Genomic DNA, 18,684 nt, shown 5'->3' on the forward strand with positions numbered 1-18,684 from the left:
ATTTTCCTTCTCCCCCCACCATCCTTCCCCCTTATCCATTTCCTTCTATCATAAGCAGTTCCACAAAGAAAAGGACTTTTCTTATGTAGTCTGCATTCCTGGGCCCTATAACAGCACATGAATAAAAAAAGGTATTCTAATGATTTTCTTTGATCAACTGAGGTATTTTAAATATACTGCCCATAAAATCCTTCTGCTCTTTCCCTCTGCTTCAGCATCTTTACCACCACCATGAGCTGTGTTTAGAAAACAGTTACATACATTATGTTACTAGGCTGGGGACTGTTTGGAAGTAAGGTGACAACACAGGATGGATGTTATTTTTTTGTTTGTTTGGTAAATCTGTAGACTGAAATTGGGAAAAGTAATGAATGGCTTGATTAAATTCCTGCAGATAAGTGAGCATATAAATCCATTCTTTCCAGAATATGCTAGGTGTCAAGCAAGAGGAGCAGAATGCAGAGACAACTGAAAACTTCCAAGACTCGCCAACACCTTAAGCACTGCTAAACTGCAAGTAATTGATAGTAAGCCTATTTACATATCAAAGTAAATAAAAAGATCTTATTTTACTTGTGAACACAAATATACTTTTCTGGAAAAAGCAAGTAACAAGACTTTTTTTTTTTAAATCATATACAGTTTTGCCTTTTTTAAAAATAAATTCCTGAAAACATCTTTATAAAGTTAAATGAAATTTGGCTCTAGGACAGACTTTCATTTAAAGTAAAGTTACATGGATTCTTCATTATGAACTATATATAGTTCTCATTTATCTATAATTTCACTAAAATTTAGACCTGTTCTATGTATAAATCATACTGTGCAGACTTTATGCTGCATAAAATTAGACAGGTAATCAACATATATCAAAAGATGTGGCTGTGTAATACTTCCCACAAGTGAAATGAATGGACATAGGTGGTCACGTTTCCAATTGCTTTTTGGCACTGAAGCTTAGAAACAACCTTAACATTTGTTCTTAAATATCAAAATATGCAGTAAGGACATAGGAAATAATAGGTCTTTAAAGATAAAAATTAGGGTCAACTTATCAACTTTAAATGTAATTCTGTCAAAATTTCTATCCTTGTTGTCTTATGCACATTATTTGTTAGCAGAAAATTTTTCCTGATCTTTTTTTTTTTTTTTAAAGATTTATTTATTTGTATATACAGAACTGGGGTACAGGCCAGAGGCTCAGGGGTGGCAAGAGGCTTCACCAGAGACAGAGTAGGGAGCAGAACAGGCAGATTGACGAAGTACACTGACGAGGAGAGCAGCGGGTGGGTCAGGAGAGGTCTGCTGCGCCATGTGGTCACCTCCGGGGCAGGCAGGAATCGAACTCATGGGGAAGCGGCTTTAGCTTCTCATTGCTGTGCTTTAACCCGCTGCGCCACCAGGGAGGGCCCAATTTCCTGATCTTTTTAAATAAGACTCTTATTGGTTCCAAAGAGTTTTGGTAGACAGAGATACAAACATGTCTGTATGTTTGTAAACCCTAATAAGAACTTTGTAAGAGAAAGCGTCTGGCAAGCTAAAAATGACTATTGCCAAAACTGTGAAAGAGAAGTCTCTCTGATGGTCTAAGGGTCAAAGTCTCAGCTCTACCACTGTGCTGAGTTATATCCTTCTGCATCCTCATCCAGGGAGCTGACTCACATAGTGCACCAGACCTCCTGTCTCACCCGCTGCTCCCCTCAGCAGTGTATTTCAGTGAATCTTCCTATTCTGTTCCTCACTCTTTTTCTGGTAAGTCCTCTAAACCCCTATACCTCTGGCCTTCATTCTAATTCTTCTATGCAAAAATAAATAAAAATCTTACAATAAAGGAATAATTCTTTTTAAAAAGGAAAAAAAAAAAAACTAAAAGACCTGATTTCCATAGAGTATGCTGGGTTCTGCGGGTCAGGGGCTACAACATGCTCAGAGTGAGTCTGCTGAGCAGCAAGGAAGCAAACCACATGTGTGCGTGTGCAAGGGCATGAATACGTGCAGTGGTGTGCGTGGGTGTGGGTGTGTGATGGTAACTTAGCATTTCTACTTAAACTAGTGACAGAATGCTATTAAGACATTCCATTCAGGTGAGTAACAAAGATAATGTGCAAACATGTTATCTGTCCTAGTGACATGGCACTAGCTCAGAATAATATAAAGCTTTCTTTCTAGAAATTATTATTTCATTGTAAGAGTTTATAACTTCCAAGTAAAACTTATATTAAATAAAGTGCTATACAAATATATGCATTTCTCATGAAATTTCCTATCTAGTAAAAGAGCTGTAATGCTCTGCTAAAATAAGTGTAAATTAAAAAAAAATAAACAATATTACCCAAAGTCAGTTGAAATTTTGTTTTCTTAAAGTACCTGATAAATCAATTCTGTGTAAGGGTGAAGTATTATTTTACCACTACTTTTTAAATTTGGACCTATTGCTTTATCATTTAGTAAGTACTGACTGAATTCTACTAATGTGTCAGATACAGAAAAGTTGAGATACAGAAAAATTATAGAATTAAGAGCACAGAGCCTTAATTACAAAGCTAAGGAAATCTTTAAAAAGCCTTGTCAACTAACTGAGGTACTCACTCATTAACTTTATTATTTAATTGTTATTTAATATAATTTAATGTAATAGTCATTTAAAAGCTTTTCTTTTAAAAGAATGCTTTCATCAAAAATATTTTATGAAAAAATGGTTTTCAATTAAATTATGACACCAAAAATAGTATATTATTTAATTTATTTTTCACTTATTTTACTCTCACCATTTGTGTGTTACATTTTCAAGAAGAACATATGATTTGAAGTTTTAAGACAAGATGTGTCTCACTCCTTTCAATTTTTCCAAATTAAAAGTAGTTTCCTCTGGTAATATCTGTTGTTTCTAAACCAGACAACTTTGCTTCCACTGTTACTAAAATGCAGTTCTACTTTAGGTATAAAGGACACTACTCTATTATTAATTCTAGAATAAAAGAACTACAGATATCTTCTACTTTATAATTTAGGGGAATATTTTCCATAGATTGTTCATAGTTTTTCCCTTTGTAGTAATCACAACCGTATGTATTACTTTAGTAAATAACATTCACAAACAACTATAGTATTTCTAAATGGTCACATCTCTTCCGATATATGGTTAATTCACTTTATTATCTTAGTATTACTAAATGTAGAATAAAAGGAATTCTGTGTGGCAATAATAAAAGCCAGGTTTGTCCACTAACATTTTCTTTTACCTCTCAGTCCAAATGAATGGACACACTGTACACTGGACATAATGGAGACTGCTGGTATTTGCTCAGTAGGTAATGATTTTTTAAATCGACTTAGAATATAAAAGCTAGCATATAACTGGCACATCCTTGTGGTTTTAATCACACACACATACATGCTCATGTACGCACACGTGCACACATACAGCACATAAAGATAACTGACTGACATTTATTGTGTCTCTTACCTAAAGAATGTGCAGCTGTGGTTTTGGAGCTGAAAAAACGGCCAAGACCAAGATCTCCAAGTTTGACCACTCCTGTGGCTGTGATGAACACATTTGCTGGCTTTATATCTGTGAATAAATGAAGGCATCAGTGAAAGACAATGCCAGTTTAGGCATTTTTCAAGGGATTAAATATCACTTTACATGGCAGAACTTTACATTTTAGTTATTTTGATTAATTTCACTATATCCTAGTATTTAAGTTCATTCCTTTGATGGACAAATAATCATAAGACCATCATAAAAAGCTTATTTTTATTTAAAATGCATTTTGTTTTCCATTTAAAAATAAACCTTTAAAATTCAAAGCACAAAATAAGGTATCCTTTTTTATATTCATTTCAAATAAAATACATTACTAAACATCAATTTATTGATATTTCTACAGAAAATATAAAATAATTCTATTATACAGATAATTAGATGGTCTTTTAAAAACATCACTGCTTAAATAAATAATACTGAAAGTTTACATATCATATAAAATGGATCAAATCCATAGAGATTTTTCACACAGTTTTATGTTGGTAATTAAGAGTATATTAAGAGTTAATGCTGAAAATTAAAAACCTTAGTGGTCATATTATACATTGCTCATTTGGGGGGAAGACCAACTCTTTCCTATACACACTCTGCTACTTTGCAGCATCTGTTTTTGTTTCTGTTACCAATATAATAAGTAAGGCGCTCAAAAGAGTGAAGCAGAAAACAAATGATTTTCATTCTTACCTAAAACAAAACCGAGTTTCTATTAGAGGTTTATCATTCTAGTAAAATTACTTTCTGGAAATAAATTACCTGAGAAAGCATGGCAATATCCAATGACTGGAAGGCATTTATTCATAAATTGCCTGGTAACTCGCATCCTAAAACAATATTAAAAAATTATTCACCATTTAATCTTACCTCGATGCATGACTCGTCGAGAATGCATATGTTCCAATGCACTGCAGAGTTGAACAAAGTACTTCCAAACGGTTCTTTCAGGAATTAGCCTCTTCTGTTTCTTAAAATGCTTTACAAAATTAAAAATGAGAATTATAAGAAATATCCAAAATTCTTAAGACTAGATTCTTATATACAAAAAGCAATAAATTAGAAAAACATATGCTTTTATCTACTAATCTTAAAAATGTGTAACTTTCCAAAGTAAAATGATTCCGGTAATCTTACCTGACAGAATAGCTCAAAATTTCCCCTATTATATCCAAAGTTAGCACAAGTCATATCAGGCTACATCTTTGTGATATCCAACTATTTCAAAAAATTAACAACTATATAAAATAATTCTTTTCCTAAAAGGAAGATGTCAATTTTTTTTTATAAAAGCCAGAATAAAAGTCTACAAACCTGAAGGTAATTATGATCATTAAGACAATTTTCCTCACAGAAGGTTTCACTATAGAATTCCTTTTAGATGTTGAAACATTCTTATCATTTGAAACATGACTTACTTTATTAAAAATGTAATCAATAGAGGGATTTATGTAAAAACTTTTCATGAATATTCCCAGTGTACAAGACAAGTTAACATTTCAATTTGTTTTTAATGAATGAAACTAAACTTTATGAACAACAACTGTTAGAGGATGGCAGAGCAAAAAGCTGAGCACCTACAAGCTATTTAGAAGAGAATGGCCATCACCCAGGAGAGAACAGTCACTTAACTACAGAACCTGAGGAACATAGTTAAGACCATTTTTCTTCATTAGTTTTGCTAGAAGAATATGCTATAATATATTCAGAAACAAAATTCTTAGGATCATAAGATTCACAGTATACAAATTATTTCTAATTAACAATAATACAACTGGTTTCCTATTTACAGCTGACCAAAATGAAAAACTGCATTTAAACAAGTTTGTATATAATTTTCTGATAAGTGATCTTTTCAAAAATATGTATTAAATATGCATTTGGATACATGTAATCTGGAAATGTTTTTGAAAGTTCAACTAATGAGTTTTTTTTTTTCTGGATAAGACAGAGAAACAGACTTCAGTCTCCTCAACTACCTCACAGGTCAATTTTTATCTCTGTGACCAGTTGAGGGCAGGCTCCTGGAAAAATCAAAACAAAATCTGATAATATCCCTACATAATGGTAAGTGAAAGCTTACATTTACTGTCTCATATACACACAACATATTAAAGGATCAATCTTTAAGAGGAAGCTAATAAGTTGAGATTAGTTTTTATTATGACACAAACTATGGAAATGAACTTGGTAGCAATTTTGATGGCTATTACATGAGCAGTAAAGAACAAATAGCAATTAGATGACCAGGCAATTAAGAAGCAAACTGGGATATTATTAAAATGTTGTAAACCTCCCATATCACATTTCAATATTAAGTCTTTTTAATTGTAGACTATGTCAACATCCGTTTTCATTCTAAGCAAGCAACGCTGCAAAATCAGTTCTATGCACATAATTTTCTTTGAGACTTGGAATAGGTCCAAATAAAGCCTGTGGATGTGCTCTCCCTGATGCTAGATTAGCATATCAGAAGAGTGTTTGATGTCAATAGAAAGATGGAAACCAGGTTTCTTTTCATTCAAAAATAAATATACCATAGCATGTAAGTATCACACCATGAAAGAATAATTTTATGCTTTAATATAGATTCTGAAATTATAATTAACTTGGCGGTTTAGTTTTAACGTCCTTACTTAAAAATAAGTCACATATTAAGGAAAATGCAGAATGAAAAAAAAAAGTGATAAAAATGCTTACTAGGGAAGATGTCTGGTTATTCTCTTGTTTTTTACAGCCTTCTTTAAGACTTTATCAACAACAAATTAAAAGACAATGACAGTAAATGATATCTATATTAAAACTACTTGAAGAGAATGTCTTCATAAAATATAAGTATCCAAATTAGTAACAAGTTTTTGAAGAAAAATTTTTATGAATTTCACTTACTCACAAAATACATCAAAGGTAGCTTTATCATATCATTGGGATCTTTATCATATCTCTCAATATTTTTTGTCTGTTTAAATTTAAGCAGTTTTTTAATTGTTCCTGAAGTGTAGATATTTAAAAAAAAAAAAAAAACTGATGATGAGAAAAGCTGTCTGTTCTGATGGTGGCACTGTTGGCTACCTCTTAAAAAGGAGATGAACAGGGAAAAAAAGCAAGAAAATCTGAAGTCTTCTGATAACTGGTATAATTTATATTAGTACTGCAAAGCAGGAATTTGCATAATATCAAAGTATTAAGACCTTGTCTTAAAAATTATTCTAATATCTATATATCATTTAAAAGTTAATTCTCCAGTTATAGCATTAGTATTCAAAAATTTTAATTTTCTATGAAAAAAGATAGTCTTACATAAAGATTATGGTCTAGATTAGAAAAAAACAATTTAGTGTCAACATATATAAACAATATGTACATGTCTATGTAGCAAATGCAACCAGATATTTTAAAAGTTAGCATCAACAGAGATAAATGTGGAAAGGAATATGTGACTATGACACTTGAACTATATTATTTTTAAAATAGAAATGCACCCTCTTATACCTGAAACTATCTTAAAAATTTATGAAGGCAGAAATTAATCAGCATCCAAGCATATCCGATCACTCAGACATGATTTCACTTAAGAGTTTTTTGAAGTAAACTACTCTTTTCTATGAAAAGCTTCAAACACAGTTTATTTTTAAAACACATTTTCAATATCAAAATTATTCAAGTAAAGATTAAATATCATTTCACTTTTGAAAATTATCTAATAAAAAGGCAGTCAATGTACTTATAAATGTATATACAAATGGTCTCACTTCCATGTAAAAAATAATTACCAGAATTTCACCTGGTGAAATTCAGCATTTCTTAAAACAGACTGGCATTGCCACTTCAGGGCTGTGCACTGAATGGACAGAGGTCATTTAATGCAAGCTGCTTCCTTTCAGAGATTTTTAGAAAACAGTCACATCTTTTTGCCTTCTAATTCTCAAATACCCTCCTACAAATTCCATGGCATGACCAAATCTAATTCTGAAGTGGATAGTGAATATCTATGTAGCATTTGAGTTCTCACCTGGGTACTTTGGTCACTTCATTCCTGAATTCTAAACACTGCAACACCACGGCGAGCACAGAGCACTCTTTTCTAAGTTTTTTAATTCTAGCATTCTTTCTCAAGAAATCTTGTGAAAAGTTTCAATGACTGTACCCAGCATAAACTGCATGCGCAGAAAACAATCTTATTTTATTTAAATAATAATAATAATGCCTGTGGTATGTCAAAATATTTTCAGTCCACAGTTTGGTATGGTAATCTTTAATGAAAACATCTAGAAGCACCAAGGGCAGCTTCAGGGTGTATAACCTGTGTAGTCACGCAGGGCCCTGCTCTGAGTTGAAGGTTCTGCTGTTGCCAACTTAAAATTCTCAACCTCTTTTTAATAAGGGGATCCACGGCTCTGTAGCTGGCTGTGGGAACCACATGTCAAGCAGCCCATGTAAATGTACTAGTGCCATTAAACAAAACAAAATGAAAAACAAAACTGATTCTGTTGTATATGGCATTATTGATGATTATAATTAAATAATGAGAAATTATGAAGTTTTAAGAGAATCAGGATTGTAGCCACCAGCTGTTTTCTATCTCTTCCAATTATCTCACAACCAAAGGAAGTTAAGTCATTTATGTTAAATATAAGGAAGTATTTCCTGCTTGGGAGTTGTCAAGTGTTTAATGTGGCTCTAACGTAATCCATATTTCACCTTGTAATAACAGCTCAGATCATGAGCCTTAATAGTAACTGGCTGTATGACCTTAACCCAGTCACTTCATTTCATGAGGCTTCAGTTTCCAATTTAGCTACAGACAAAACACACATAATAAATCACTATGTAACACATTTTCACATTTTGTAACACTTTACAGGTATGTTCTATCCTTCAAATATTCAGTTAGTAAAAAGCAAAACAAACAAAACCCCAGAGATCCTTACAGGTCCAGTTAATAATGTAAATGGTCAACCCCTAAGAGTTTGGAGGTCCCTGTTCATTACAAACTTGAGTTAGGTCAAACATTCACCACCAGGAGGGATGCCATGTTCCCAGACAAACATGTATGTCTACTTATACACCCACTGTGCAGGGCAGAAGTTTTTTTAAAAAGGCACAAAGAATGGGCGATGGTAAAGGCAGGTTGCTTCTGAAAGTATAACTGGCAGTTCAAAGAATGATTTTTATTACATATTATTCTTTATGAAAACAATTTGCTTCTGAAGGTATAAAGAGACTAAATAATACAAGTCTTTGAGCCACACAATTTGGGCATTACAGGCATGTATGAAAGAATTGTCTCAGAATTTTGGTGTGTAAAACTAAATTACTACACATGCTTATTCTCACTCTTGGCACTTAGAAGAATAAAGTTCAAGTACCTTAAATTGCTTCAGAAGCTATAAGTAGAATAAGCCTAGAAGATAGGAAAACACCATTGGCTTCTCAGTTAATGTTAACTTTGATAGACTACTTCTAAGCTCCATTAATAGTCTATTGTTTGTTATAATGTTATATAGTCTATTAAGGGTACTCAATTGTTTCCAGGTTAGAATTTAATAGACTTTCAATGTACCCTATCCATGACACGAACTTAAAATTATAGAGAATTTTAACATGTCAAAAATACATTTCAATATAGGGGAAAAAATGTAAAACAAAGATTTTTTTTCCTGAGGAATTGAGCCTGAAAACCAACTAACCAACCAACCAACCAACCAAACCATGGGCCCCTCGTGGCACAGAAATCTCAGAGCTCTTAAGCTATAGCCAGCCATTGGGGCGTTTGATCCTAGGCTAGGTAGCTAGCCCACAATGGCCCACCAGACTGCTTCTGTCTATCCAGCTGCTCCCCTTAGCAGTGTATTTCAGTAGATCTGCCGTCCCCCTATTCTGTCTCTGGTGAATCCTCTCACTATCCCCCTCCCTGCACCTCTGGCCTACACTCCAGTTCTTTGATACATAAATTAATTTAAAACTTAATTAGGGCATTCCCTGGTGGTGCAGTGGTTAAAGCACAACACTATGAAGTTCTCCAAAGTCACTGCAGCATGAGTTCAATCCTTGGCCAGGGAGCTGACCCACATAGCATGGCAGGCCAATCCTGACCAGCCCAGTGTATTTTAGTCAATCTGCCTATTCTGCTCCCCATTCTGTCTCTGGTGAATCCTCTCATTCCCCATACCTCTGGCCTGTACGCCAGTTCTGTAAGCATAAATTAATAAATCTTTAAAAAAAATTAACAAATTCAAAAAATAATTAATTAAATAAATCTTTTTTTAAAAAAGAAAGAAAAATAAGCTCTTAGTCACAATGTTTGTCCCCTAAAATGATCAGCCTTTTGAACAATGACACAAAAACTTAATCAGGGTATTAAAAAAGAAAATGATAAAAGATTAATAAAGTATATGACAGCATCGAATTAATACAAGGACTGGCTTATGTGCACTGCCATGTAAATAATCCTTAAGTAAAGTTTTCATGTTACTTACACTGACAAAGAAAATATTTGGAAATACAAAGTTCTTTCTAATCATCAAAGTACTAGAGATATAGTGAGACAAAAAGCAGAAAGCTATTCTCCAAGATTTAAAGTCACAAAGATCAAGGGAAACCTTTGCCTTCCTAATGATTTCTGATTATATTACACCAGACAACAGTAAGATGGTTGAAAAGGCATTTCAATATTCTCAGTGGACAGGAGAAAATATGTGACAGTAAATGTCCCTCAGTAGGAGCAGTGAGGCTTAAATGAAAGAAAATGGGACAGGAGTCTATTATTTCTTCTCCTTAATGAATTGTCTACAGTAGAACAACATGGTTTTTATAAGGCAACTTTTGTCAACATGGCCCTCAAATAGAAGGAGCAAAATGTTCCTGGAAAATGATCTAATTTTTCCTAAGTAAACACAATTCAAAACTTATAATCACCTTTTAGTTATACCTACAAAATACTGGTCTTTAAAATATATAACTTTCAACTTACTAAAATCACCAAATTCGACACTGTTTCACTATCACACTGTTTCAGAAAAGCCAACTAATCTTTATATCAATGGCCTTATTTCTGTAAAGAAAAATTCTTGCATAACACACCTACAGATATTTACCATATACATAAACCTATATGAATACATGCATTATAGGTTGATACCCATGCTTATTTATATTGTAATATAATATTCAATTCTGTAAAGTCCTTTTTAGATGCTACCACTAATTTGTAAACTTAAGATTATCAAATAATTCTAAGGTGCTATATGATATAAGCAAGCAACAATCTTATACAAACAACTTGGTGGAAAATACACTGGACTTAGGAGGCAATTTTCATAGTCCCCAGGTTTGGGCTATATGCTTAAGTCAGATGCTGAAACAGGAAGTGCAGGTATCTTAGCAAACTATAAATCTGCGTTATGAAAGCTAGATGGTACTGCTGAGGGAGCTTTTATTGCTTTAAGGATACAAAGGTCAAGAACATAAAAGTCATTTCAGCGATTTTATTTCCTGTATAGTCTTTAAATTTGGATAAACAAAAATATGTCTGCAAATGCCCCCCCCCCAAAATGTCCAAGAAGGTGAATGAGCTTTAAAAGTTACATAATTCTTGAAGACAATAATTATCTTCAAAACATTGATGTTCTAAATAATTTGTCACAGTCTGTGGTGCAGTTTACCTCCCCAAGTACCCAAGTCCTGGTGTCTATACCTTTCCCTTAAATCTGAGTTAGGCATGTGAATATGATGAAATATCAATTCCATATTATGTTATCTTCTGGCAGAAAGAGTCTGCAGATATAACTACAGATCCTAAGAGGCTGCTTTTGAGTTCATCAAATGGAAGGTTATCCTGAGTGTGCCTGACATTATCCGGTGAGCCCTTCCACTAAGATATTCAAGGCCAGAAAGACTCCTCAACTGAACTTAAAGGAGCAAAGAGCCAGCAGGAGAGGGCCACAAGGCAGAGCAGAACACGTAGCTGTAAGGCATGAGGATGACCCCCAGTTGACAACCAAATTGATAGCCAGACTTTGGTCATATATAGTTACAACAAAATGAATTCTCCTAACAACCAATGAACAAGAAAGAAGATTCTGAACTTTCAGATGTGATCACAGTCCCAGCTGGCACCCCAACTTCAGTCTTCTAAGACCTTTAGCAGAGACCCTACAAAAGAGGATGTGAACTCTGACTCACACAGATTGTGAGATAATGAATTTGTGATGTTTAAACTAAGTTTGTTATGTAGCAATAAAAAAGCAGATAGAGTCCATTTATAAAACAGCAAAAATCTATAAATATATGGATATATAAAAAATTAACTATGTCTCTGTAAATATAATTACTTCAAATTGTTCCAAACTCTTGGCAGAAAGTGAATTTCATTTAAATTATTTGTATTGCACATTCTTTTTTTTTTTTTTAAGATTTATTTATTTGTGCATACAGAACTGGGGTACAGGTCAGAGGCTCAGGGGCGGGGAGAGGCTTCACCAGAGACAGAGTAAAGAGCAGAACAGGCAGATAGACAAAGTACACTGCTGAGGGGAGCAGCGGGCAGGTCAGGAGAGGTCTGCCCAGCTATGTGGTCACCTCCGGGGCAGGTGGGAATCGAACTCATGCGGAAGTGGCTTTAGATTCTCAGTGCTGTGCTTTAACCCACTGAGCCACCAGGGAGGGCCCTCTATTGCACATTCTTAAAAAAAAAAAAAAAAAAATAATGAGAATATATACTATCTTCTTAGCCAGTATAGTGTGGTATTGCAATCTTTTGGCAGATAAACAATAGGTAATTAGAAATGGAGCAATTTGTGAACAGTTTAATGAATAAACTGTATTTTGACAAAATGAAATTTTTAAAATATTTTATCAATCTTTCTGTAGACAAGCTGAAACAAATCTCTTGCTTATATATGCTTATATTAGTGTTTCATCTCTATATTAAGTCTCTATCCACTAATATGTTTCTTAACATTAGAAGACAAAACAATAATTTACTTTACAAGACTGTAACATTGAACAGTCAAATTTAGGGGACAATGAAGAAAATGTATAGCATATATATCATGGCTCAATAAACTGAAATGTTTTTATGAGTCTTTCTTAAAAATTCTGATTACTGATAATAATGCAACTTATGATGAAAAATTCTGGGTTTCCTTTTATTCTAAAATTCATCTGGGACGTATTTCATCTGACCACAGCCTCAGGTATTCCTCTGTCACTAATTAGAGAAATACTGAATATTTCAACTATAAATTGCTTAATTATATTTGTCAGCCTGCTCTAAACCAATTAATTATTTACTTGTAAAAAATCTTTGATGCCATACTATCCAGAGGTTCATTTCTGGAATACAGACCAGGAGCTATATTTCCTCTTTACTCCAATTAAGCTGAACATTTGTGAAAGTGAAATATATTGCTGTGATACCAGATGATTTACAATATTACTCACTAGAAAAAAATGAATCACATTCCTTATATTTCAAGTTCTGTTGCTATCCTTTATAAAGCATTAAGTCCCTTTCATATTCTTTCATAAAAGACTTTCCTATGATTTCCTCCCCCAATGTAGCCTCTTTTATAAAGAACTGTTCATACCATAAACAGGCATTCAGTAAAAATTTTAGAATTTTTTAGGGCAAAAAAAAAAAAAGAAAAAGAAACCTTCATGCATTATAACTCTATCTTCCCCTATGCCAGCATAAATAACTCAATCTCTTATCAACTCCCCATGAGAACAGTGTGTAAAATAGTAGGAAAATGCTGTGAGTGCTCTACACCTATGTGTGCCACCTACTGGCTCCTGGAACAGAAAAGTATAGAGCAGTAAAAGAACCTCTGTGTGTGTGTATTCACCACACATTTAGTGAGTTACTATTATCATCCATGTACCTTCCTAAAAACTGAAGGTAGTTAGACAAGCAAAGCAGACATGACCCCTGTACTCAACAGAGCTTTGAGTAAAACTGGAAAACAGACATCAGCAAAATATCACAGAAATAACTGCATGGTTTTATTATTGGGTATCATGAAAGAAGAATATTGCACAGTACCAACAGCATGAAACAAACTATGAGCAGAAAGAAAAAATCCACAAGAAAGTAAAGTCTAAGTGGTAAACTGAAGGATAAACAGACATAAAGTCAGTTCAAGAAGGGCGAAAAGACAGGATTGCATGCATGCCCCAAGAATAAAAAGCATGGGGAATTCAAAGGATTTGAGAGGGTGCACAGCAGGGGCCAGACTGCCAAGGAAACCTTCACTGAGCACCTTATCTGTGCTGGGCACCATTCTCAGCACAAGGACCAGAGGCTAAGACAGCTCACTGCAAAGTTTTCATTCTAGATCTCACAAGACTGGGTAAACCCTGTCTGAAACTTTCCACTTCATGTTCATGAAGAGTATGAAAAGAAAGTATTAATTTTTCTTCTTTTTTCCTCCCTTACTATTTTTAAAGACTGATAGAGAAAAATTTGAGGAATGCATGCTAGATGCTCAGAGAAAGTTTAAAAAGGTGATGGCAGGACTTTCCAATTAGGGAGAGAAAGGAAAATGGAGCTGGGGGAAAGACTGAAAAGACATTTAGAAGAAAAATGAGTAAAACTTGGTGGCAGACTGAAATGAGAGATTCTAGGAAGAAGAGACTGTATGACATTGAACTTGAGCTCTCACTGTAAGAAGTAAAAACAATGGAAACAGAAACAATCTAATTACCAATCAATGTAATGTAATGAAATATAATGTCATACAACTGAGGGAAAACATACACATATCACTTTGGTCTTGCATTTGTTTTTTTCAGGTGGTGACAGGAAAGGAGTACATGTTATATTCTCTTTCTCTCCCTGTTACGTGTACACAGACACCGTACGCATACACAAACAGGGATGCATAAAGCTGTATGCTCTGACATGCCTAGGCAATTGGCCAAGCACAGCAACATATGTGTGTGGAGTAGGAGCAGCAAAGGAGTAAGATAACTGGATTGGACAAAAGTAATGAAGGCCACAAGAAAACCAAAACCAAAATCACCAATCTCTCAATCAAGGTAAGATGTTACAACTGAAACTGCTTCTTTTATTTCTTTGGCAGACATTCATCCAATAAGAACTTGCCCTCTTTTCTTGCCATTCTAAGTAATTATATAACCTTTGTACCTAAAGATTTAAGCAAATAATTTTTTATTAGTTGGTCTCTCTTGTAAGGGCATTTCTTATATGTCTCATCCCTAGAGATAGTTGCTTTGTAATTTTAGCATATTTGTATATTTACATTTCTTTTTAAAATTAAGATTAAAAATTTTATTGTTCATTAGCTTGCAAAATCATACCTTGTTGGCGGTTAGCTGTTTGTGCCGCTGGTGGGAAGTCCCTAAAACTTGAGTATCAGATAATCAATTAGATGTGAGTCACTCAAAGCACGGGACTTTAAACAGTCAGCTTGATAGCATTCTGTGATAATACTATATTACCTTCCTTTTACGTAATGTTTTTACAAGTTAGAAAACACTTTGATAAATTGTCTCTATCGTCTAGATGAGGAAACAGCCTCAGATAACTTAAATGACCCGTGAGCTATTTAAGTGGCTAATCATAAACACATATCATTGAGCAGGGCTCTTAAGGGAGTAATGATACCATACCATGATATCACTCTGTGAACACTTTGATCAGAAAATCTATGAAACGCTTTGTAATGGAAGGCAAGCTGTACATATGTCAACATTTTTTTTGTGTGTGTATGGACAAGGTCAAGGGTTTTTAATCTGATTTTTCAAAGGGGTTTTGTAATTCAACAATCTTTCAGGACCATCAACTAAAAGCTCATAGATTTCTACATCAGACAACCCTAATTTAAAATACTAGTTCTTCTGTTTGTTAGTACTGATAGTTATCACAAATTTATATCTCAGAATCCTTGTGAAGAGTAAATACAATGTATATGAAGTACCTACCACTGTTTTTAATAACTTCTTATAATCTTCCCATGTAGCAGAGTTTACTGTGTCTCAATATCCATTGAGAATCTGACTATACTATAGGACAATGACCAAATCATATAGAAAAATAGAACAGAGTTACTGAACTAGGAAACCAACCTTTCAGCTACCTAAAAACACCCCGGAAACCAGCCTGCGGTATGAGAGACATGTAGGAAGTCAGATTACTATCTCTGGTAATAATCCAGAAAACTACACAATAACTTCTGTGACAGTCCAAAATGGCCAGGACTCAATAACTAATAACTTCCCTAATTTTTGTCCCAGCACCCAACTTAGGGCTCACTAGAAACAAGCAAATATGTATCCCTAACCTACCCATAAGGTACCCCACTTCTAGTGAGCTAACACATAGCTTCCCCCTGCCAGGTGTCTCTAACAGGGATTAACTATAGCTGTCCTCTTGTCCCCACTGTAAAACTTCCCACTCCAGTGCCTGTCAGTCGCTGCCAAAATGTCAGTGACTGTGGTTGACATCTTTGCTATAGCAAGCTCAGAATAAACATTTTTCCCTTTTCTCAGTGGGTTGTCTTGGTTGATTTTCACATTATTCACCTTCCAAAGTAATAGAAATTTAGCTTTGGACAGCAAGGAGAAGCTATAAACACTGCAGCTTCCCTTGCAATCAGACATGTTCTTAGACTAAGTCGTGACAACGGGGTGAAGCTGACAACACTGCGTAGCAGGTATCCAGTATCATGCTTTAAGATATAGCCAGCAAGATGCTTTATTTACAACTGGAAAGACATGGAAACAGCCTAAATGCCCAAAAGTGGATGACTGGATTAAAAAGATGTGGTACATAAACACAATGGAATATTACTCAGCAACCAAAACAAATAAACACATGCCTTTTGCAGCAACATGGATGGAGCTGGAGAAGATCATGCTTAGTGAAATAAGCCAGAAAGAAAAGGAAAAATACTAGATGGTTTTACTCATAGCAGGAGTGTAACAGACCACGAGAGAAAATAACTACCAATAATAATGATCAGTTACAGACCAGAGACAATTTATAGGGGTGTAGTGCGGAATGGGGTCAAAACCAGTAGGGGGAGGGAAATGCACTAGACTATGGTGATGGCACATGGGTGATTTGGTGATGGGAAGCCCACGGGGATTACAACTGAGATGGAAAAATGCACAAAATGATGTAAAAATAAACTATTATATTATTTATTAAAAAAAAAAAAAAGATATAGCCAGCAAGAACTCTTGGTCCCTTTATGCGTTGGAATGCTAACTGGATTGGCTATAAGCAGGTTTGGTCTCTGAAAAAATTTGATAGATCAGAGCTGTCATATTAGCTCCAGAATTCTGTCATAATTCTATGTGTTTATATTTTAAATAATATAACAATAGCAGTGCATACCATCTATGTAACCTTACTATGGTGTGAGACACCACTGTAACTTTTTAATAAATACTGATTAACTATTTAACGAAATTCTATGAAATAAGTTCTACTACTAGTGTTTGTGTTTTTGAAAACGTGGGACAAAAGTTAAATAGCATACTCAAGGACAAGCAGGTTTTAAGCTACTAGTATTTGTGGGCTTCTAGAACTTGCAGCTGAACTTATACCAAATCAATGTCCTTAACAAAGAAAGCTAAATAACTTATAAGTAGTTTAAACAAGGATATAATATGCAAAATTTGAAAGCAAGTCTATCTTTTTCTACTTTCAGGAATAGGTCAGGATGCTCAAGAACTTGCTTCTGCCCTCTTGTCTAGAGATAAAGGATCAAGGGTGATTTTCTCAGAGAAATTAAGCTCAAAAATTTTAATTTTAGCTTTCAAAAGAAAAACCTCTTAGTCTATTTCTAAATGATTTTGGAGCATTTATATACCTTTTTAGCCCAGTACACATTTCACCAGATCATCATCATCATCATAGACTATTTATTACATATATACCATATACCAATAGTTGCACTGATGTCTTAATATTATAGTATCTGATATGCCTAGATGTTTAAAGACAACGCTATTAGAAAACAGAAGCATTTTAAGTATAAAAAGTTCCTCTTACCTTTATCATTCTGGATAGATCGCCAGCATCTGCTAATTCCAAAACTATGTTCAGTTCATTATCTTCAATGAATGATGCATAATATTTAATTACATTTGGATGGTTAAGTTGCTGAGGAAAAAAAACAGGCATCAAAAATCCTTTTTACAAATTCCCAAGAGTTTACTTACAATTTCAAAACTTAATTTAATGAACTTAAATACCACACTTCCTTTTTGTTACAGAAATCTTAACATGAGCATGTTTTTCTTTAAACTAGTAAATTTTGAAAAAAAAATATAATTACTGAGAGTAAAACTAGTTATCAATCAATTTTAATATTCCTTTTGGAAATAATAAAGCAAGTTATGGACTTCAATTTTTTAAGATAATAAATACTACAACCAATATATGTGTAAATATATATAGATAACATGAATGATAGATTAAATCAGCAGCATACTAAGATTCAAACTTAACATAATTTTACTGAAAGTCAGTGTTGCAAAAATTAAGTCCGAAAAAAAATCTGTTTATAAATGTGGTATTTTAATGCATCACTTTTATGAACATATTCATTTACATTCAAAGTAGCAACAGTTCACTTGTTATTTACCTTAAGGAGATCTATTTCTTTGATGCAATCAGCACGTGCTTTGGCATCCATTAAATCAAATATCTAAAAAAAAAAAATAGAATCCAGAAAATCTTATAAAATAATATGGTTCAAGCTCCTACACAAGGACACATACTATAATAATCTACATTTAATTATATACACATTAAGAAGTCTCTTGGCCTCTCTGGTGGCTCAGGGGTTAAAGAAACAGCACTTATCAAGCCACTGCAGCATAAGTCCAATCACCAGCCAGCCAGGGAGCTGATCCACATGGTGCAGCAGATCTCTCCTGTGTTGTCCACTGCTTCCTTCAGCAGTGTATTTCAGTAAATCTGCCTGTTCTGTGCTACATTCTCTCTGATGAATCCTCTCACTTCCCCACCAACCCTGGCTCACACCTTAGTTCCTGTATGCATAAATAAATCTTTTAAAAAAAAAATCTTGGCAATTATCTCACAAAATCACTATAACTTATATTTTTTCTTCCAAAAACAGTAAATATTAAAAATGAGAAAAGAGTGG

At 33.9% G+C, this 18,684-nt stretch overlaps 1 protein-coding gene across 6 annotated transcripts in view; it reads right to left on the reverse strand.

The window, feature by feature from the left end:
• Positions 1 to 18,684, reverse strand: part of NEK7 (NIMA-related kinase 7) — a 123,352-nt gene that overhangs the window by 33,553 nt on the left and 71,115 nt on the right. For all 6 annotated transcript variants that reach the window (XM_004685480.2, XM_012727002.1, XM_012726999.1 and 3 more), the window contains 4 exons: positions 18,160 to 18,222; positions 17,565 to 17,675; positions 4,412 to 4,520; positions 3,467 to 3,574 (listed from right to left, as the gene is read on the reverse strand). In XM_004685480.2, the coding sequence (XP_004685537.1) occupies positions 3,467 to 3,574; positions 4,412 to 4,520; positions 17,565 to 17,675; positions 18,160 to 18,222 (391 nt within the window). The remainder of the gene's footprint in view (positions 1 to 3,466; positions 3,575 to 4,411; positions 4,521 to 17,564; positions 17,676 to 18,159; positions 18,223 to 18,684) is intronic.

The sequence above is a fragment of the Condylura cristata genome, unplaced genomic scaffold, assembly GCF_000260355.1.
Source record: "Condylura cristata isolate star-nosed mole 26May11 unplaced genomic scaffold, ConCri1.0 scaffold00018, whole genome shotgun sequence".
In the NCBI taxonomy this organism is placed as follows: Eukaryota; Metazoa; Chordata; class Mammalia; order Eulipotyphla; family Talpidae; genus Condylura; species Condylura cristata.